At 42.4% G+C, this 22,930-nt stretch overlaps 2 protein-coding genes across 2 annotated transcripts in view; one reads left to right on the top strand and one right to left on the bottom strand.

Moving 5' to 3' along the window:
• Nucleotides 1–9,794, top strand: part of DHRS7B (dehydrogenase/reductase 7B) — a 72,622-nt gene extending 62,828 nt beyond the window's left edge. Inside the window, exons 7-8 of the mRNA XM_021008446.2 lie at nt 6,879–6,918; nt 8,558–9,794. Coding sequence (XP_020864105.1) covers nt 6,879–6,918; nt 8,558–8,642 — 125 coding nt within the window. The 3' untranslated portion in view covers nt 8,643–9,794. The remainder of the gene's footprint in view (nt 1–6,878; nt 6,919–8,557) is intronic.
• Nucleotides 1,154–15,618, bottom strand: TMEM11 (transmembrane protein 11). Its single transcript, XM_021008449.2, has 2 exons — nt 15,392–15,618; nt 1,154–2,066 (listed from the first exon to the last, which is right to left on the bottom strand). The coding sequence occupies exons 1-2, from the start codon at nt 15,601–15,603 to the stop codon at nt 1,550–1,552; spliced, it is 729 nt and encodes a 242-aa protein (XP_020864108.1). The 5' UTR covers nt 15,604–15,618; the 3' UTR covers nt 1,154–1,549.
• Nucleotides 15,619–22,930: the final 7,312 nt, after the last annotated feature.

Genomic DNA, 22,930 nt, shown 5'->3' with positions numbered 1-22,930 from the left:
TTATCTTATTTACAAAAGTGATGAATTCAGTCTGCTTGGCTTCAGAAAATGTAAAAAAGGATGGTGTTTCAGAATTTGGTTATTCTCTTAACAAACAAACATACCTTGTTAAATGCTGTTTGGGAAGTAGTGGTAAAACAAGTATACCTGTTTACACAGCTTCTATTTCAAGGGTAAGAGCTTCCGCCTACACCTTCTCAGCTGGCAACAGTGATCTTCCATTGCTCAAGTGAAGGCCTATCTACTTGAAGCCACCACACCACCTGAAATTTGATTTGCAGGCAGAACATTTCCAAACAGGGCAAGTGGCTCCTTTCCCAAGTGAGGGCCTGTTACATAAACATTTGTCATTCAAGCAAAACAGGATTTCCAAGTAGGTAACAAGCTTCTAGATCCCTGAGAGATATCATCATTACAACAGGATTTCAATTTGCTCTGCAGAATCAAGTACAGATTTATTGGGGATTACTTTCCCTGTGGCCAGTGGCAAATCACCTGCAAAAGTTCATTGTTAAACCCAAAAACTAGATCCCCAACACCATTCTGCCACCCAGACCATAACTCAGCAAGCGAAATGTGAATGCTTTTGGGCAGTCAACTCTAGAGATAGGACCTTTTGGCATTTTTAAAACCTTAAATCTAAATCACAAGTGAATCTGGCAGTCTAGCAAATAGCCACTCAGAAGAGAGAAAGCAGCTAACAAACTAAATAGGCATTTATCATCCAGGAGAAAAGATTTCTTTCTTTTACATTTCCTGGAAGTCTTTAAATCACTGGGGAGTACAGTAATATGTCAAGTCCAGAGAATGAGGGATGAGCACCATGCTGGCAGCATAGCGCTCCTCTTCTGTCCTCCACAGAACAAAGTGGAACTGCAAGAGTGAAAGTAAAGAAAGTCAAAGTAAAATTAAAGCTTTGTAATCTCCTGGATAGGGACGCTTGGTTGACTATGCTCACCCCATTCAAATGGATTTCACTGTGGTGCAGAAGGCACTACTCATAAACAAACTAAGATTCAAAAAATTGTGTTTGTAAGTACAAACAAAAATACAATTTGTCCCTCAGATCAACCCCATTACTCTCAGCTGTAAGCCACATCCTAAAGCTGATCCTTAAAGTAGGTACATAGAAAAGCATAGAGAGAGAAAACACTTGAAATGCTCATTATTTTAATGGTCAATAGCTTCTGGCTGGCTCTGGATGGTACAGTTAAACAATATACTTGAAAGGTTCCCCCCTCCCCCAAAAAAGCATTTCACACCCCCCTTGATAATAGTTTGCTTCCATCAACATTCCACTGCTCAATCAGACTTCCACAGCCTAGAACATGTCTTGAGTCACTGCAGATCCACATCTTAGTGTAACGAGCTGAAAATCCCTTGGTGTAGCAGTGATTTGTCTTACTCTGAAAAATAACAAATATTAACCCAAACAGCTTCCCAGTCTCCATTGCATTTCAGAGGAAAAAAATGTTACTGTGGAAATCTTAATACACTGTTGTCTTTTGTGGGTGTTTTTTTTTCTCTCTCTCTCCCTTTTCTACTGAAATCATACAGCATAAAGCTCGTAAATCTTCTTTACACAGTACACCAGGGCAGCGAGTGCTATTGTATTATGCAGTCTCTTTCTGTGCAGGTCATCCTTCCTCACCAGCACCACAGGAGTGGAGGAAGTGAGCGTATGCAGAGGCAGTCGGGAAAGTTTGTAGGCATCATACTCCACTTGATACTTGCAGCAGGGGTCAAACTGCCAGGAGATTCCGTAGAGGGTGCAACAGGCCATGCTCAGCACGCCGGCAGGCAGGGAGATATAATGGGAATAATCTAAGGGAAGTGCCAAGGGGGTGAAGAGGCAGGCACTGCCTGCCAGCACGGCTGTCTTGTGCAGGCAGTTCCCAACAGTGATCCATCGGGCAGTCTCATCACCGATCCGGGTGGGCTCTATAACTATGTATTTGTATTGTGCCTCCAGAGCCTGCTCCAACTCATACTCAAACTGGTCTTGGGCATTCTCTCCATTGTAGATTTCATGAACGATGTAACACTCTGTGGCAGACAAAGTTACCCTGTTAAGAGAGAAAGATGAGACAATTAAACAAAGAACCTGATTTGCTTAATGCCAGCTTCATGGTGGGGAGTTCTGGAGAGTAAAGTTCCGTTTAAATGTGAAAAAATCCAACACCTTCAACAAGCCTCCAAGTATTATGGTTTCATGGTGTGTTATGGGGGTGTCACCTTAAAGAATTCAGATTCAGACCACCTCCAATCCAAGCAAAGGCACTTATTAAGGATTACGATCTCCAGCAGGCTGAGTTCCAAGAGGAACTGGCAGCTTCCATAAGACAAGACAGGTAATTTTGATTGAAAAGCAGAAGGGGTTTTGTCAAGGGATTAGGTAGTAGGGGAGGGGTTCTGGCCTAGGTGGAACTGTGCATGCTATTACCCACAAAGCATACAGAAAAACCCATTGTGTGTGTGTGTGTGTGTGTGTGTGTGTGTATAAAAAAAATATTATAATAAGCCTTTATGTCATAAGTTCACTTAAAGGGCAGCTCTTGCTAGGACTGCACAGGTGCCTACTTAGGGAAAGTTCTTTCTATTGTTTTGGGGTCTACATCTTGCTTGGGAATCCTAGTGGTGCTGCTTTCTTATTGGCTGGCTATCGTGGTCCCGAAATTAAATGGATGTGGACACACCTTATTTCTGTGGGCAGTGGCTAGCATTCCATCACATGGACACACCTGCTGTTCTAGTGAGGCACGTATGAAGAAGTAAGGATGTTGGCGGGTCGGGAGAGAGCAGTGGCTAGGTAGGGGCAGTAGGCCTGCTGTTCAGTGAGACCTATGATTGCGTCTGGGGGCCTGTGGTGTGGTTAAATCAGGACATGCCTGCTGTTCAGTGAGGCCTATAAGGAAGTTAGAATATTGGGGCTGGGGACAGTTTTATTAGAATTCCATCATAGGAAAGAACTTAATTTAGAATCAATACCAAGGGAAGGTACCCCCAAAGTCTAGGAAAACTTCCTACTGCAACATATGCCAGATCTAGTTCTGCCCTATTACAACAGATAAAAAGGGGTTCACAGTTAAAAAACTGGGGGAAGAGACAGAAATGGAGAGTTGTATCTCTGTAGGCTGTCACCTTTTAATACACTAAAATAAGTACACTATTATCTAAGGCATTATCCTGAAACAGTTCTATGTGGAAAGTCAATACACATTGATAAAAGGTAATGTATAATACCCTGCCCTCACGTGCTCAAAGGAAGTCATCTTTGTCTCTGAGAACAAAGGACATAATAGTACAATTTAGTCTTTCGTGATTGAGCACAAAGCCTCTTGGCATGGATGTCAAGGGACCAAAGAGCCAGAACTCCTCAAAAGCTATCTAAAACAGCCCCACTGTCTCCTTTCAACCATTGCCCAAATACCTGTTAAATAGTTTCAGGTTAAAGAAGGCTTGTTACTAGTGAGGATAGCAGAACTTTACAGATAGCCATGAAAAGGTAATTACTACAAATTTCACTGTGTTTCAATTTGAAAATGCTTTTCTTGAAGAACTACAAACTTCTTCCTAGAGAAAGACTAACTTGAATGTTCTGGTCTCTTGACTTTACATATCAGAATGGGGGGAAAATGTGTGTTATTACCAAAACTTTGCTTAACAGAAATTAGCCAATTACTCACTACCTATAATTAGGACATCAGAACATGTTTCATTAGCTATGACCAACAGCCACATATTGTGGGGTATTTCAGAATCATCGAAACTGGAAACAATCAAGAATCATCCTTTGATTCAACTTCAGTCCACTGAAAGAAGAAAATTCTCTACTTTATCACTTTTATACAGCGAGCATTAAACAGAGCACCATGTTAGCTTCTAAAGAAATTCAAGATAAGAGGTTATCTGATGGGGAAATGAAATCTCAAATCATCTACCTTTTTTCTAAGTCTTATGGTGAAGTTGGGAAGTTTCACCAAGGATATTAATAAATAAAAATATATGACATTGACATAAATGCTTTAAGGCTTACAAAGCACTTCAGAAATCTCATTTCACTTGATAGCCACTGCAACCCTGTGAGGTTATTGTCATCAACCCTGTTTTGTGGATGCAGAAAACTGAGGCTAAAATTCTGGGACCGTCCGAGTTAGAATTCAAACTCATGTCTCTTCATGACTACAAGTCCAACACTTTCCACTACAACACAGAAACATCCAGCCTCTGACTGAACACTGCCTAATGGACAGCTCACTTTCACATTCCACTGCTAATTTTTAGAAAGTTCTTCCATAAGCTGAGCAAAAAGCTGCTTCCTTATAACTTCTACTCATTGGTCCTAGCACTTGAAAACAGACACTACACAAGACTAAATCTATATTCCCCTTTCCCATGACAGCCCTTAAACCGAAGACAGATAATCATGTTTGCTGCACCTCCCTTACTACCCCCACTCCCACCCTCCCCAATCTATTGAGTTACACTGCCCTCAGGAACATCATCTCTTCTTCACACAGTATTTAAGGTGTGATCTGATCAACACTGAGGGCAGTGAGATTACTACCTTTCTTTATTTTGGGAACTACACTTAGATCTGACTACATTAAGCCTTTCTACACTTAATCCAGGCCAAATGAGTCCTGGTCTGTTTAACATGAATTTTCATCTCCCCCATTCAGCACATATATAATAGATTTTGTTGAATCTAAGGACTTCACATTTATCTATTTGATTTCATTTGTTTTTGCTCATCACTCTAGTCCATCAAGATCTTTTAAAGTCTCTAATGTGGAAATGATTAATATGATTGCACATGTATAACCTATATTAGACTGCTTGCGGTTTTGGGGAGGGAGAAAAATTTGGAACTCAAAATCTTATAAAGGGGAATGTTGAAAACTATCTTTACATGTAATTGGAATAAAATAAAACACTACTAAGTAGAGGAAAAACATCTTTTAAAGTCTTGTTTCTACTAATACAGTCACTATTTCTTAGCTTTTCATTATTACCTCTCCAAATTTGATAGGCCTACTTTCATCAGCCCAACAAAAATGTTGGCTACAGAACACTGAAACAGGCAACTTAAGACAACTGATTATGCTGGTACCAATACATCATTCAATCTAGCACTCTTTGGGTCCAGCGGCTCAATTTCATAATTGATAATTCATAACTGAGCTTAGCTGCCCTGCCCTCATTTCTCCACTCTGTCCTTAAGAATACCATGAGAGATTTTGTCAAGCAACCTTATTTTCCTGATGCACCAGTCTGTTGCTGTTTGTCCTTTTGTTCTCAAAGAGGACCATGGCATCAGAAAGGTGATGCTGTGACTTGCAAGTGAATTGGACTGAAGTGAGGGAGGGCTGTGCAAAGTTACCAGCCTCACTTTCTCATCTGAATCCAGAGATACAGATCAGGATGACCAGAGTCATCCCCTATCCAGGAAAGAGATAGGCTGCTAATTTTAATGCACCTATGCTAGCTCCTAGTGATCACTATTTTTTCTTTCTTTTTTTTTTCTTTTTGCGAGGCAATCAGGATTAAGTGACTTGCCCTTGGTCACACGGCTAGTGAGTATCATGTCTCTGAGGCTGGATTTGAACTCAGGTCCTCCTAACTCCAGGGCCAGTGCTCTATCCACTGTGCCACCTAGCTGCCCCTTGATCACTATTTCCTACATGAAAATAAAGATTGATCTCTTAGCTAAGCTGGTGAAAAATACTATCCTGAATAAATAAAAAGATCATCTGGAATATATCCCTTAAACTACACCAAAAGATCTAGAATAAGAGCTACTCATTTTCCTAATTAGCTGTGTGATGACAAACAGTTTACTATTTAGTAATTTGTTTTTACACTGTCCACATTTCCCCCTGTACACCGACCCCTTTCCAGAGAGTCATCTCTTATAACAAAGAATCTGGTTTGCTATTTAGTTCCCCCAAAACCAGTTCATGTAAGGGAATTCTTTCCCTCAATCATCAATAAGAAAGCAATTATAGTCTAATATTACAGGGTAGGTAAACTAGGAATGTCACACTACAAAGAAAAAGGGCAGGTACTTGTGATTTATTGAAATTGCAGATTTCAAATGTTACTCTCAGGTTAAATCAACTTTTTGAAAGCATTAAGGCAGAAATTGGCCTGAGGCAAAGTTTAGTTTTAGTCTACTTACAAGTTAATTAGGGTAAACAACTGATTAGCTCTCCCACATGCTCACATCAGAATGAAAAGTAGTTATTAATGGACTGATAACTGCTCCTAAAAGTGTCCCAGGAGATAAAGCTGTCACAGGATGTAAACTCCATTAGACAGGGCAGGAGAGTAAAAGGTACAGAGCTGGCCTGTTACAATAAGCAGCAGGTTTGAGTTGATTGTGTGTGAGTCTAGAAATAACCCTTTTATCCCAGGGAATGAAACTGTTAATTAATTTTGGCTAAAATAGGCTAGTCCAGTCTAATTAAATTGTGTGCTATAATTCAATTCTGTATACTCTAAAGGTGGCAATCATGGGAATTAACCAGTGGTAGACTAACTGCTGTGCTTTGAGGACAAATTAGTTCCCTAAAGGCAGTTGGGGTACATAAATATGATCGGTTGTTAAAATGCTTCCAACTATGTGTTTCCAAAACAGCTTGTCCACAGTGCAAAAATAGCAGTGTCTAAATCTATCATTATCAGTTCTTTCTTGAGGGGTAAATTAATAGTTATAAGAAGCAGGTAGAAACCTTGAATAGAATTTTGCATAAATAGGTCTTGATTCTGAAGTGTATGAAAACTAAGTTCTTGGGATTCTCAAAACCTAGACATTTTCTCTGGATTTTCAAATGCATCAGCTAAAAAGGACCCCTTTCCTTTTCTATGACCCACAGTTAAGAGAAGAGGAGACAAAAGAGATCAGAAAGTGAAGAGGTAAGAATACTTTATAAAGAATAAGATAAGTTGCTTCAAATTTAGTTATGTGACCTACTTAAGAATATCAATCCAGGTGATGTTTCAAAGTCCTGGGACTCAATGATTTAAAGGCTAAGAATCAAGAAATCCTATCCTCCAAAGGACCTCTTTGATCAAGAAGTTGTTGTACGCTCAGAGAAACGAATATTTCAAGAACAGGTTCATTAAGATGTTTTGACCAATACCTCAACTTCTCCAAATGAAGTCTTTCTTCCCCAGTGGACCCCTTTGGCAGTCTAGTGAAGCCTACAGAGGTCTCAGAATATTCTTAAATGCATAAAATTTTAAAAATAAGATTACAGAGGAAACCAAATTACAGCTGAAATAGTAATCAAAATTTAAAAAAATAAAAAAACAAACAAGCTCATGGAGGCCAGGTTAAGAAAGAACCCTTACCTTAAGGTGTGGTTCTTGACAGCTGTTCTGGATGTAATGAGAAACATCGTTTACTTTTCCTAAGACTACAGAGCAAAACCATGGTACCTGAAAAAGTTCTCTCTTGCAAACACAGATCTTTGGGCAGTCAGTCCTCAACCCAATCCCATTCCCCCAATTCCAAGTTCTTCTGCCATTCTTTTCTACCTACCTCCATGCCTTCTCATGTAACAACCACTTTTTTGTCTTAGTCAATACAGAGAGGTGATATAAAAGATACTGACACAAAATTATTTCCCCAGTGCTCAACATATGAAAAAAACCAGTGAGAAGCAAACAAGCTAATGTTTTCCACTTTGATTCCTCTGAAAAACTAGTTGTTTAAAATTAAAGTGATTGCCAAAATAGATTAAACAGCTAACAGGCATCAGTTACTTTGAAACTGAAAAGTTTTCCATCTGAGGACAATCTGTGTTCCAACTATCATGCAATTTATGGCAGCTTGGTGAATATGGTTAAAAAGAGGTATCTCAATCAGGAGGCAATATGTAAGTACTAACCTGTCTTACTAGGCTACCCTATAGGAAAGCTACATTCTATACAGATGTAGAATACATATTCTATACATATACATACAAAATTGTGTAGTCCTTGGCATTCTAGTTACAGGCAAATAAAAATTACTAGAGAAGGAAAATCCAATTTCCATGTGTGTGTGTATAGTATAATTAAATACTTCAAAAACAAATTTAGTATTTCAAGACAAATAGTTGTCTCCTGCCATCATGTCTTCTTCCTGAGTCCCTCAAAAGCATTAGGGAATCCACTGCTAGCAAAATGTGATCACTGTTTGCACAGAACCAAAGGTGGGACTTATAACATGTGCAAAAGCATCAACAATGCAGTTTTAAAACTGAATAAGGTATATTCAAAATAAATGGTCACAGAATCTCAGAGGTGGAAGAAGTCACAAAACCCAGAATAATGTCCAGTCAAAGGAAGAACTCTTACCTCCTGAGGGCAACCTATTCCACTTTTGCAATGTTACCACCCAATCCCTCTTTGACCTGACTGCCTTTCAAAAACTTGAAGACAGTTATCAGTTTGGCCCCCCAACCCCATCTTTTCTCAAGGTCAATTATCACTAAATTCTTCAACCAATTCTAATATGCCATGGTCAAGGTCCTTGTCATCCTGGTTGTCTTATTTAATATGTCTCTAGCTTATTGCTGCTTCTACTTGAAAAGAAAGAAAACTCCAAAGTCAAGGAAGATGCAGCTCAGTGGAGGAAGCTGCCCAACACATGACACCAGCCACTTGGAGGGTAAATAGCTGAGAGATGCCCCAAGAGGACTCAGCCCAAGCAGCAGGGCTTAGGGCATGACAGGCAACGGCAACACCACATGGGGACCTGAAAAGAGCTGTCTAATCATACCTGCTGAGAATTAACCTAGACTTGCCTGAGAAGGAAGAGATTTCATATGCTGCCTCTCCTCCAGAGATGTACTACACCAAATCCCCTTTGGCTAGTCCACAAAAAGGCAAACATATTTGTCACCAGGCTCATAAAGCCCTCCAGACCCCCAGAAGTTCTGTGATTGATTCTGTAGGTTTATTGGCACACAAGCTCTTCCCTCCACAGGACATTGTTAATCTTTTGCCTTTCTTGGACACATTCTCCTCACCTCTGCCTCCAAGCACAACTCAGATCACACCTCCTAATGGAGATTTTTCCTAATCCCCAATAACTGTTAGTGATTTCTATCTCTTGAAATTACTCTGTATTGCTTTGTATATACTTTCTATCTACTTCCATGTGTCCACCATGCTGCAACCCTTGCCACCCTTACCCCCACTGAGGAATCCTTTTGGGCAGACTGCTTTATTTTTGTCTTTGTGTCCCTATCTCCTTTCTGGTAGTAGGCACCATTTGGTCAATCAACTGGCTTTCAGAATTTTATAGTGGATAAGTAAAAATAAGTCAACATATTAAAACCAAAGAGAACAAATTATCTGTCAGAACTAATTTAGATCAGAGTAGACAGTGCATGTAACCACTCATTAAGCCTACATTTTTAAAATTCTCTGCCACTATTAACATGGATCATTAGGATTGTAAAGGCTGCCAAGATCATGCTGTTTGTTGGTTCAGCTTTGAACTGCTGATAATTTTTTATCCTGCTTTAGTTAAGAAATGAAATAGTTCCACTGGTCCACTGAGGAAGCTATTTCTAATTTCTAGCCATCACCCAACATTACACATTACTCTTCTAAAACTCACATATTTTAAATGAATCGCCAAACAAAATCAAGATGTAGTTAAAACATTGCTTTATGCTTTCCAAGCACCACTGGCCAACTTCCTCCCAAACCAATCACTAGTTTGCAATAAAACATGTAACATTTTGCAATAAGCATATCTTGGTTCTGGAAAGTGGCAAATAAAAAGCTTGTATCTTTGGGGGCTTTAGGTTTCTCTGACAAAAAAAAAAACCACCAACCATCTTTAACAGTTCTGGGGTGGCAAACCTTCGGCCTCCAAAGACCACACATGGCCTTCCAGTCCTTGGGTTCGGCCTTTTCACCGAGTCAAAGTTTTATATTTGTTTTTTTCATTAAGGCATCAGGATCTGTTCTGTGAAGTTTGGATTCATTCAAAAGGCTGCACTTGAGGACCTATAGGGCCACATGTGGCCTTAAGGCCACAGGTTCCCCACCTCTGGTTTAGATATTCTCAAATGATTTTCACTGCAGATATTAAATGTGTATTAAGAATCAACATTTAACTAAAATACACACGAGCACCCTTATTCACCTTCCCCCCCCTCCCATTTCCTGTTCTTATTTAACAACCACTTACCATAAATACAAATGTAGAAATGTCCATTAACAGAAACCAAACACCTATCAAGAACGTCATCCTTCACCAGTTGACTGAGTCAGATCAATCAAAAAACACTTTTGGAGACAGGCCTGTGTTATCTTTGTCATTTCACCTTTCTTTCACACAGCTTCCCTGCTCCACCTTGATGCCTTTTAAAATTGAATTCAATTTAACCTCTTTCATGTAGTCTTTATGGACAAAACAGAAGGTGGACACAATTGAATTCATTTCTGTTACTGAATGTTGTTAATTCTTAATTTTCTCCATTACTGACAGAAGTGGAGATGAGAGTAATTTACATGTGCATATACAAACAGCTTTCAAACACTTTGTACAGTTCCCAACAATAGCTGGTTAATTCTGAAATCCTTTTGCATTTCCTGAACACTAACTATAATTACTATGAGTCCAATTCAAATAATGGGGCAGTTAAGTGACTTAGTAGAATTGGGCTTAGGGCAGTGCTAACTTGGAAATGAAAATTTCCCCGAGATAACCTACAATGTATGTAATTTATGTAAAGGTAAGGGAGAGATACCTGTAGATGTAGCCCTGAGTTTCTTTGCACACAAGTGTCTGTGGCACATGACTTTTGTCCAATTCATCTATACTATTAATTGTAAGCTTCAGGGCAAAAATCTTTTCCCCACCCTGCAAACTCCCCAAGGACCCAATATACCCAAGCAAATAGAACTCAAGTATTTGCAAACATCTACTACGTAAATGAAATATGCTTGTAACGTGAATAAAACATTACTGACAGCAATGTTACTATCAACTGATGTCCTGAAAAATTAGAGACTAGGAGTCAGTTTCTATTATGTACCACCAAGGCAGGAAGTTGTGTGTTATAAAGCCCAAAATATTAACAATTCAAAAATTCCTAGCAACCGTTACATTACTCCATATACCCCAAACTTCCACCCTTTAAAGGAAACAAGGGTACAGGAAAATATCTTCCTGTTCTTTCCATTGGCAACTGCTGTGACGAAAACATGCATGGCAACTTACATGCTACTGAAACATGAGCAGATGTTGGGAAATGAAGGGAACTGGGAGGAGGGAATGTCAGAGTGCTGTACATTGGTAATATTCCAGAGAACTCCAAGCTCTGGTCGGTCTGGGGAGGGACTATTAGTTCCCAAGAACTAGGGACTATGACTTCTTTTGGCCATGACCTTTCCGCTCTAGGCACATATAGACTTAAGTAATATTATTAGGATGTCACAAATAAATAAACCTCTGCTGGCTAATATATCACATGTGAAACTGGAAGGAGATGTCATAAGGCAAGTGGGAATTTATCACCAGAACATCTCCTAAAAGGGGAGGCTCCACCCTTTTTCTTTTACTCATTCTTTTTAAAAATTATTTCAATTTGTTGACTAAAGAACAAGGCCTTCATATAAGCCAACTGGTTATAAACTAAGTGAAGCCTGACCTCTAATGTCCAGGTTCTTCATTTCTTTAATTTTCAGCTTCCTGAGCCTCAAAACAGCAATCAGGTGACCATTCCCATTTCTGATTATACATAAAAAAGCATTATGATTTTTCTGGTTAGATACTGGACATACTCACCGGAAACAAATGTTTTACACTCAGCAGCAGTTTGTCAGAATGAATTAAGATAAATTTTTCATCTCACAAACTGGTAAGGCACCTCAATTCCAACCTTGAACTAAAATGAACCCAAGCATACCCTAACCGACACATCCAACTCCAGGAATCTGAATACAGCAACTGGGTGCCTACTTCAGTGAAGGATGAATCTATCCTTTGTTTGCTTTGCTGAGCAGAACACCACACAGACTTTTCAAACGTCTAAAGGCTTGGGATTTAATCCTCTATAGTCATGAGCAAAAAATATACTTGGTGGTCTTTTCCAAATCAATCATGGAAAAAGTTCTACCACAAAGCCACTTATAGAAGTTCAAGAGTCTTTCTGAAGAGCTGCCAGGCTAGAGATCTCAAAGGTGCCTTCCTGCTTTAAAATCTACAAATCTACAATAAAAGATGCCAATCAGGACAGCAGTACACTAACAGAGGAGCCGGAGCCAACTTTCCTAGGACCTCCCAATGTGGTTCTAGTGTTCTTAAAGTCCTTCAATTTAATGGCCAACATATTCAACATGAGTACCAACCTAAAACTACCATTTCACCATCAAAACCCAAGTCAAATCAAAGATAGGTTTGAGTCAATCTGTGGACTCCACTGAAGAAGCCACGTTCCAGCTAAGTAAGGTGTGAATCTGAAAGACTTGAAAGCAGTCCCAATCCAAATCCTTGCTTCCTAAAGGATGCTTCTATAACATGGAATCCTAAGGCAGTGGAGAGTGTATATTGTGAATTTTTTTTTAAGAGGCACCTCTGGCTTAGCAAGGAAATTACTTTAACCCTGGAAAAATAAAAATTGAAACCACCCTGGAGCCCCATTTACCTACAAACCTATGACACTATTGGCCTTTGAAGGCTCATAAGTAGTAGCTGCAATAGCAGCAAAAAACAGAGTGCAAAGAAAATCCATTTTCTGTCAACTATAAAGAAGGAACCCCAAACAAATGACTATACTCACATTCAAACCATCACTGATGGAAGCAAACTCTTAAGGCCCCTGTGTAAGTCTAAGCAGCAAACATAGGGAAAGTAGAGCTGTGATCTGTTCCAAGTTGGCCCATGTATTGCAGAACACAGATACCTGCACTGTTCTGTCCTAGGTGTGCAAGTTTGTCTCAAAGACTCCGATGGAACAAGTGGCATTCTGTTTGGTGCTCTTGCAGCCAGTGTGCTGAATTTTAGACAAGAATTCAGGTTACAGCTCAGAGTCTGCTGTTCTTCATAATAAACATAGTTGAATCCCTAGATTTAATGGAATATGTAAGAAGGAATTATTAAGAGTCCCACTAGAATGGAGAACAAAGCAACATGCAAATAGCTATCATTTCACTATTTCTACCCCTCTATTACCCTCTATATCAGAATCTACAGCCATTGTAAATGTGGCTTAAATAGCTTCTCTTAGGTGTACTATGTCAGATGTACAGAATCTCTAACGGTGCTACCATATATGGAAAGTACAGCCCTTCCATTCTAAAACAAACTTCACTGTTTGCAACTACTAGTTACAGCATAAAGTTTTCCCCGTTTCCATGCCCCACACACTAGACAATGTTTGTTTCTTCAGAATTCCACCACAAACCAGATGCCAGTCAGGTAAACACAGCAAATGGTTTTAAAAGCGAATGAGAAATTTAGAACTGTAATTTTAATCAGTGCAAACCGGATATGGAACAAAGTCATTTAAAAGTGCCATAAACAGTCTACTTCAGTCATAAGACCCAATAACATGCAGCCATTATAATTTATGGTGGTGTGTAATCAATTAATCTACCCTGCCCTTCGGAAGAGTAGTCTTCCCACCAGCCAAGCAAGATCTGTAGGTGTGCCACAAAAAACAGCTGACAAGCTAGATCTAAATGGCAGTGTTATGTTTCCACCTTCTGCTTCATGAGTGGGAAGTGGATCTTTAGGGAAGCTGAGATCCGGTGAGCTACTACCCTAACAAAACCTAGCTAAGTTTACAAGGAAAACGAATAGGTAACCTTCAGTCAAAAGAAGTTACACTGGAGGAAGGAGAAAGGCACTAAATGAAACCAGAAAATCAAATGCCCTGCTTCTAGGAGGCATATATTACTCTGTTATTATTCTGGTTTGAATGGGTTCTTTCCTAGATTCTTGACTTAGTTATTCAAAGGAACAAATCATTCTCTACAGCATTTTGGGGATGCTTCTAGGGATCAGTCAAGGGTTTAAAATCCAGACCATGGAAGATGCAACACAGCACCTCACACAGTATTTTCTATCACTTGCACCTATTTACTGAGTGTGTAATTCTTCCACTGATTTCTTTAAGTTTTCTAAACTGATGCATGTTACACAAGTACAGGGGATCTGAGTATTTCGATTTCTAATACCATCTGGAAACTATCAAAATAGCTCTTTGACTTAGCCTATTTTAAAAGTACCAGCAAACAATGTCAGAACAGCAACATAACATCCCACTTCAGTGATGAGGGAGCAAAAAAAATTGGAGACAGAATCTTCCACCTCTCCACCCTCTTCTTTTTCAACGTAACTTTAAAGCAACCCAAGCAATATCTCCTCTCCTTTCCTGTCATGTTACCCCAATCGGGCTAGCAAATTCGCATGAGACACATGTCTTTTCTGTAACACACACACACACACACACACACACACACACACACACACACACACACACACACACACACACACACACACACACACACACATTGATAGTTTTTTAACTGCTCCATTAACCAAGCACCCAGAGTAGGAAAGGTCCTTCTGGATCCGTTGCTAAGAGAGACATTTCTAGAGGCAAAAACCAGTTTCCCCCGACCTAAGGAAACGCATTTCTGCTTGCCGACCAGAGCCCCGGGAGGGTAGGAAAAGGTCACTTGGAAGGACTGCTTGCAAGGGCGCCCCAGCCAAGTCCTAAGAAGCCTCGGCCCGGGTGGGGGTGGCGGCACCTCTGTCCTCGCGGGATCCACATCTGGAAAGGGCCTGGCCCGGTAAACGTGCACGCTCGCACTGACCTTCCCGCGGCTGACCTGCTTCTGTCACTACTGCTTCCTCTCCTCCGGCCTCCCCACCCCCAGACCAACAGACCCACATGCGCACTCACACGCACGCCCCCCGCCGAACGCCCCCTCCGAGCCCCACGTGGGGGATGGGCGGGAGGGGGCAGCGCCCGGACCCACACTTGGCTCCGGCCCGAAGGCCCAGGTGGGACCCAGCGCCCGCCTGCTGGCGCCCTGCCGTCGGGTCCTCCCCGCAGCCCGGACTTGGGCCACACTTCCCTCCAGCACCGCCCACCCCTCCGCCGCGACGGCGGCGAAATCCGGACCCCGCGGGAGGTGCCCAAGGCCGGCCCTCGCAGCTCCGGTCCCCCGCCCCGGCTTCTCTCCTCGCGCCCCTCGCAAGCCAGGCAGGGGGACCGAGTGGGCGGTGGGGAAGGAGGAGCCCACGGAACTGAGGGGAGGACGAGAGAAGAGTCTGGCGCCGAGGCCGCTGCCGCAGCGCCGCTCCGTTCCCTTTGGTTTCCCACTCCCTCCGCCACTGGCCCAGGGGGAACCGCGGCTCCCCCAGGCTCACCTCTCTCGGGCACTGCCGCCACTGCTGCCCGGGCCAAGGCGCCTCCTTCCCCAAGCAGCCATCTTGGAGACACTCCGTTCGCAAATGTCTCCGCCAAGGCGGCCGAGGGGAATCGGGAGGACTGAAGGGAAATGTAGTCCGGCCGTGGGCACCGGGATAGCCCGGGGTGCGGAAGCCTGAATCAAACGGGAACTACAACATCCACAGTGCATCGCGCCACCTCTCCAGGCAGCCTGCTCGCAAGACAACTGGGAAATGTAGTCTCAGTCCTGAGGGGAGGAGGGCGACAAGAGGAGCAAAAGTATCTCTTATATCCAGTGGTGTTTGTCAAACTCATCCGTTTTCGAGGTGAGACTCCCAAAGAGTTCAGATGCAAAGGTCCAGCAAACGCCAGCATGCCACTGGCGTCTAGGAAGAGAAGCTGAAGGCACACGCGGGGAAAGCCTATAATTCCCAGAATGCTGTTGGGGAGGCGTTCCTCCTTCCCCGCCCACCTCGGTCTCCCGCCTCTCCTGCTTCCACGCTGCAGCCGAGGCGCCTTCTCCAGACTAGGCCTGGCAGCTGCTCATAGCGGCCGACCCGGCCAACGAGCGCCCCGCCCCCTCCTGCTTCTTCCCTCCGCCTGGCGGCTCCGCGAAGGGCCGACCTTCCAGTCGCCCCCTCCCACGGGGGCGGACCAAGCGGGCCCTGCCCGAGAGAGGCTCTGTCCTTCACGGGAGCCTTTACGCGCTAAGGTCATTGAGAGGGAAGCCGCATCCAGCCGCCCGCCCCTGCCTCCGCTCATTCACCCGTTTGCTGTCCCCTCCCTCCACTCATCCATTCAGCCACCCATCTCCCCTCCCTCCCACTCATCCATTCATTCATCCATCTCCCCTCCCTCCCACTCTTCCATTCAAACACCCATCTCACTTCCCTCCATTCACTCTTCCATTCAGCCTTCCATCTCCCCTTCCCTCCACTTATCCATTTATTCACCCATCTCTCCTTCCCTCCTTTCACTCATCTACCTCTCACCCATACATTCACCCATCTCCTTTTTCCTCCAGTCATCTGTTTATTCACCCATCTCCCTCCACTTATCCATTCACCCATCCATCTTCCCTTTCTTCCTTCCACGCATCCACCCACTCACTCTCCCCTCTCCACTCACCCATTCATTTACCCATCTCCCCTTTCTTCCACTCATTCATCCATTCTCCCATCTCCTGTCAACCTGAATTCCAGAGAAAACAGCCAATAGAGCAAAATTGAGGTCTTTAATCATTGCAAGTGATTTGCAGCTCCAGATGCCGCACAGCAAGAGCTGAGATACCCAAGGAGGGGGCTGGGAACAGAGTTTATATAGGAAACTAAGACAGAGGGAATGGCCAGGTTGCAGGTGGGAGGGGTTAGGGACGTTTCTACGTTTCACCTGATAAGTTATTTTGCTTAACAAGCAAAAGCCCACAGAGAAAGTTTGGGAATCTCAGGAGGGGAGAGTTTGGGGTATTTAAAAATTAGTCACAGGGCTGAGAGTGATAATGTCTGGTCAGTCTTGGGCAAAATTCATGGGTCTGGGAATGGGGACAAGGTCAGATTCAGTCAGCTGAGTTTAACACTCCTTCCCATCACTCATTACCCGTTCCTTCCACTCATCCATCCACTTATCTTTCCTCCACTCACTTATTCATCTCCTTCCACTCACCACCAGCCACCAACTTTCTTTTTCTCTACTTATCCATCTCTCCATTCATCTTTCCTTCTCTCTACTCATCCATTTGTCCATCCAAACAGTCAACCAATAAGCATTTATTAACTGCGTACTATATGTCAGTCAGGAAGACCTGAGTTCAAATCTAGCCTCAGACATTCAATACTTATTAGCAGTGTGACGCTGAGGAAGTCACTTAACCCCAATTGTCTCACAGCTAAGTGGTGTACTGGATAGAGTACCGACCCTGGTACTGGAGGACCTGAATTCAAATTGGACCTCAGACACATAACACTCACTATCTGTGTGACTCTGGGCAAGTCACTTAACCCCAATTGCCTCACCAAAAAAAAAGTACATTTTAGTTGAATCTTGAAAAAAGCCAGACCCATATTCAGGAGAGAGTGTTTTGTTGTTCCTGAAAGAGCAAGGAGGCCAGTGCCACTGGACCGAAGGAAGAGTATATGGTGTCAAGTCCTGAAATAAATCAAAACCGTTAGTTAAGGAATAAATCATCTTTAATTAAGATAATGGGGCAGCAAAAAACAAAACAAAACACCTGTCTGGGATGTCCAGCGGATTTCCCAACCAAAGAGACCCATGGAAAAACTTTTATAGTTTTAGGAAGAGAGGGGGAGGAGTCAACAAGGTCTGGTCATGAGACCCCAGTGGCAGTCCAGACAAGGAAAGCCCCTTCATTCTGGCTGTTTTGCCCTTTGTGCCATGAGTGCCAATGGAAGGGGGCTAACAAAGCAACCTCCCTGTGTGAACCTAGGATGTGGGTCAGCTCAACCTAATCTCATTATTTTAAGAGTAGGAATGTAAGGACATTACTGGAATTTTGACATTGTCATGATGACCAAGAGGTCTAGGAATCCCTAGTACAATCGGTATTAATCTCTGTCATTACATTAACAATTATATTAGCAGTTTTGTCAGTGGTAAAAGTGAAGGGAAAGGAGGTGTTAGATTATGAAAGGGCTTTGATTGATAGAAGACTTTCTATTTGATCCTAAAGGTGATAGGGAGCCATTGGAGTTTATTGAGTAAGGGGATGACTTGGTTGGACCTACACTTTAGGAAAATCACTTTGGTAGTTGAATGGAGGATGGATTGGAGTAGGGAGAGACTCCAGGGGGGCAGACCCACCAGCAGGCTATTGCAGTATTCCGGAAGTGAAGATGAGAATGAGAGGTTGCACCAAGGAGGTGGTGGTGGTAACAGTGTCAGAGGATAGATAGGACTACAATGGAGAGATGTTGCAAAGTCAAAATTGACAGACCTTGGCAACAGATTGGATACTGAGGTTTCTAAGAGATTGTGAGGAGTTGAGGAGGACACTTATGTTTCAAGCCTGGGGGACTGGGACGATGATGTTTTCCTTAACAATAATAGGTAAGTTTGGAAAGGGTGGTTCTGTTTTGGATATATTGAGTTCAGTTCAAGATGTCTAAAAGGCAATTGGAGAATTCAAGATTGAAGGTCGACAGAGTGTTTGGGGCAGGATAGGTAGATTTGAGAATCATGGACCTAGAGATGGTAACGAAATCCACTGGAGCTAATATCACCAAGTGAAGTAGTGTAGAAAGAGAAAAGAAGGATCATCTTTCCTTCCACTCATACATGCCTCAAATCATCCTCCTTCCTTTTGTTATGTTTGAAAATTAAGGTAAAGTGGAAAGATTTACATAAACTGAAGAACCAGGAAAATATTGTATGCAGTAAGAATAATATTGTATAATTATCAACTATGAATGACTTATTCTCAGCAGTACAGTAATCCAAGACAATTCCAAAGGACTCATGAGGGGAAAAAATTACATCCATGCAAAGAACTGATGAAGTCTGAATGCAGATGGAAGCATACTATTTTTTCGTGTTTTTTTTTCTTTTGGTGTGTTTCTTCTTTCACTACGTGACTAATAGGGAAATATGTTTTACATGATTACACATATATAACCAATATCAAATTGCTTACCATCTTAGGGAGGGAGAAGATAAAGCAGGGAGAGAGAAAATTTAAAACTCAACAGTTTTTAAAAGATGCATGTTAAAATTTGTCTTTACATGTAATTGGAAAAAATAGAATACTATTTAGAAAAATTAAAGTAAACTGAGAGGCAATGGTTCTGATCATGATCAGTTTATTAATTAGTCTTCTTCTTGTTGTTCAGTTCTGTCTAACTCTTCTTGACCCCACTTGGGATTTTCTTAGCAAAGTTCCTGGAGTGGTTTGCCATTTCCTTCTCCAACTCACTTTGCAGAAGAGGAAACTGAGGCAAACAAGATTAAATAACCTGCTCAGGGTTACACAGCTCGTGTCTGAAGACAGATTTGAACTTAGTGCTCTATCCACTGAGCCACCTAGCTGCATTAGTTAGGCTGGCAGTAACCAATAAATCAGGTCAGTGGCCTTAACTCAATGACCAAAGACCCTGAGTGAGGGCTGACAGGGTCCATTAAACCTAAGTGTGTCTCACAGCACATCATTTGGACAACACCCCCCCTCCCTTTCCTGGCAATGGTAAGACACTCCTGATTGGTGGACATTTTAATGAGGAGGTGGGTTAAAAGTTACCTCAGATCCTCCTTATTACTTCTTCTTGGGAGATGGAAGTAATCCTCTGGTGATAGGATTAGTTTACAGAAATTCAAGTGGTATTGTCTCCACCACTTGAATTTGAGTTAAGAAGGTGGTGGTTGAGGTTATAAAGGTAGGCAATACCAGGGTGGAGATACAAAGTAAAATAATAAAATTGAGACTCCAGAGGCTACCAGAGCAAAGGGTAGAGTTGATTACAAAAGCTTGACCTTTGGGCAACTTTCTCCACCATGTGGGTGAAGGATGAAGTTACTTGCAGAAGGAGTTTAGACTCACACCTTGTGGGGAAAGATTAAACCTGTGCCAGCTTGATGAAGTCTTAAAAGAATGAAAATCAATTTTCAGTTTTAGACTTTCAACTTCCTATCTACCTTCCCAGCCATCCGCAGGTCCAGCCATTACTTTGCCCATCCTTATCCTTCTTGACCCAGCATGTCATCTCTATTGACTACCCCATGGATACTCTCTTCACTGAGTTTTGGTCATAGTGCTTTCTCTTGGTTCTCTTACATTTTTTTGACCACTCTTGAATTTCCTTTGTTGTATGCTCAGCCATATTCTGCCCCTGGCCATCTCCCACCCTTAATCCTAGCTAGGCTCCATTCTCCCTTGGCTACAAGGTCCAGTCCCAGGCGTTCTGTTCACCCCAAACTACTTGTCCACTCCTAGAACCCTTCCACAGTCTTTCTGTATGTAAGGTCCATCCTGTCTCCATTATGATGCTTAGATTCTTAAAATGGATGTTGGGACAGTTAAATGACAAAACACTCCAGTATCTTTGCCAAGAAAACCCCTAATGCGGTCATGAAGGGTTAGATAGGCTGAGCAAGGACAGCAAACAATTCAACCTCTTCTTTCCCTATCTTCCAGTTCTTTGTTACCCTAATAAAGCCTAGCCCTCCATTGTCCATTACTGGATGACCCCATTCAACCTCCCAGATGCTCCCATAGGGATTCTCCCTAAACTCTTCCCCCGGTCACTTCAGCTTCAGGATCTTGCTCCCAGCCCTATCTCTTCTCCATTAAGGTGCTTAGATTCTTAAAATCTAGCCAATAGCTTACTAATGTTCAGACTTCTTAAGAGTCTGCCCAATATGATGGGTGTTCTAATAAACCTTGTCTTTGGCTGAAAGAGGGCTTGGGTCAAATTCTTTCAGGCAGGACCCGTGTGTTGTGATATTGGGGTCCCAGCACCCCTGAACCACTGAAACTCATCACTAGTACCCCTAGTATCTACACATCAACAAGGTGGTCACCACCCTGTTTCAGGCCCACATTACCTCTTAACCAGAAATGGCCTTCTAATTGATTGTCCTGCCTGAAGCTCCCACTCCCCGTTTCAATCCCTCTTATAATTAGCTGCCAGTGATTTTCTCAAAGTATAGGTCTGATCATATCACATCCCAGCTCAACAAACTCCAGTAGTTTCCTTTTCCCTTCAGGATAAAATAAAGTTCTTGTTTTGGCTTTTGAAGCTCCTCACAACTGGCCCTTTCCTACCTTTCCAGTCTACTTACATTCTACTCCCCTCCATAATTTCTGAGATCCAGCCACACTGTCCTGCTTGCTGTTCCTTGGACATGACACTCCATCTCGTTTCCATGCCTTTTCATTGGCTTTTCCCCTAGGATGTTCTTCCTCTCAACCTCTAAGAATTCCTGGTTCCATTAAGACTAAACTCCAGTGCCATCTCCTCAAGGAAGCCTTTCATGTTCCCTCCCAGTTGCTAGTGTCACCCTAAGTTTACTTAAAATCTACTCTTCTTTGGTCTTTTTTGTTATGGCTTGTATATGTTATCAGGGCAGCTAGATAGCACAGTAGATAGACTGCTAGGCCTGGAATCTGGAAGACTTCCAAGTTCAAATCCAGCCTTAGACATTTACTAGCTGTGTGACCCCTGGGAAGTCACTTTGCCTCGTTTTCTCATTTGTAAAATTAATTGAAGAAGGAAATGGCAAACCATTCCAGTATCTCTGCCAAGAAAATTCCAAGTGGGGTCAGGAATAGTCAGACAATGGTGGACTATGGGCCCAAGCCAAGACCTTTGCCCCTTACCACAAAAAGAATTTGGGTCCCATTTGTCCTGGCCCTAGAAAACCTTTGGATTGTCCTTGAATTCTCTTACTTGATCGAGGAAGTCTCTACTGTTTGCCTGAGGCTATAATCCTGTCAACTGGCCTTTCCTTATCTCCTATGCCCAATCTCCCAATTCTCTTTTACCCTTAACCTAGCTCAGCCTTCCATTGTCTGTTACTTCCCAATGGCCCTCAGCTACTTCCTACCCTAGATCATATCTAGATGCCATTCTACCTCCCCATCACTCCCAGATCTTCCCTAGACCCCTCCTCCAGTCATCTCAGTTTACTGGCCACTCCCATCAAGATACCCCTTCTCCCAGACACCTCCTTCAATCACCCCAAACTACTTGGCCACACCTAGATCCCTCCCACAGTCTTTCTGTATATAAGATCTATCTTGTCTCCATTAAGGTGATCAGATTCTTAAGATCTGACCCTCTTGGAAGGGGGGGGAGGAAGATAAAAGGGAGGGCAGACTAGGGGAAGGAGTATTCAGAATGCATGCCATCTTGGAGTGGGGGGAGGCGCAAGATGGGGTAAAAATATGGAATTCAAAATCTTGTGGGAGTAAATGTTGAAAACTAAAAATAAATAAATTTATATATAAAAAAAAGTTAAAAAAAAAAGATCTGGCCCTCTTGCATTAGTGATACAAATGCTTAGATTCTTTAAGAGTCTGGCCAGTATGGCAGATCTTTAATAAGCCTCGTCTTTGGCTGAAAGAAGGCTTGAGCTGAATTCATTTGGACAGGACCTGCGTGTTGTGATTTTGGGTTCCCAGCACCCCAAACCTCTAAACCTCAACAACATGACTGAACAGCAACATATATGTTATCTCCTTCATTAGAATGTGAATTCTATCGTTAAAGGGACTGTATGATGGCAGGGACGCTTTTTGTTTTTTCTTTGCCTTCTTAGCATTGGGCCTGGCACATAGAAAGAGTTTAATAAGTTCTTGTTGATCTCCCCCCACTTCCCCAGTTACTACCCAGTCTAACTACCCTATCTTTATTTTATATAGACTTATATGTGTTCGTGTCTCCCTGAATAGAATATAACCTCCTTGAGGGCAAAGACTTTCCTTTTTGACTTTCCCACAGGGCCTAGCACATAGTTGGAACTTGATAAATACTTACTTGATTGATTGATCCATCCACATGTGTACCCAT

The sequence above is a fragment of the Phascolarctos cinereus genome, unplaced genomic scaffold (genome assembly GCF_003287225.1).
Source record: "Phascolarctos cinereus isolate Bilbo 61053 unplaced genomic scaffold, phaCin_HiC Scaffold_4;HRSCAF=312, whole genome shotgun sequence".
NCBI classification, from domain to species: Eukaryota; Metazoa; Chordata; class Mammalia; order Diprotodontia; family Phascolarctidae; genus Phascolarctos; species Phascolarctos cinereus.
This window is presented reverse-complemented; position numbering and strand designations above follow the sequence as displayed.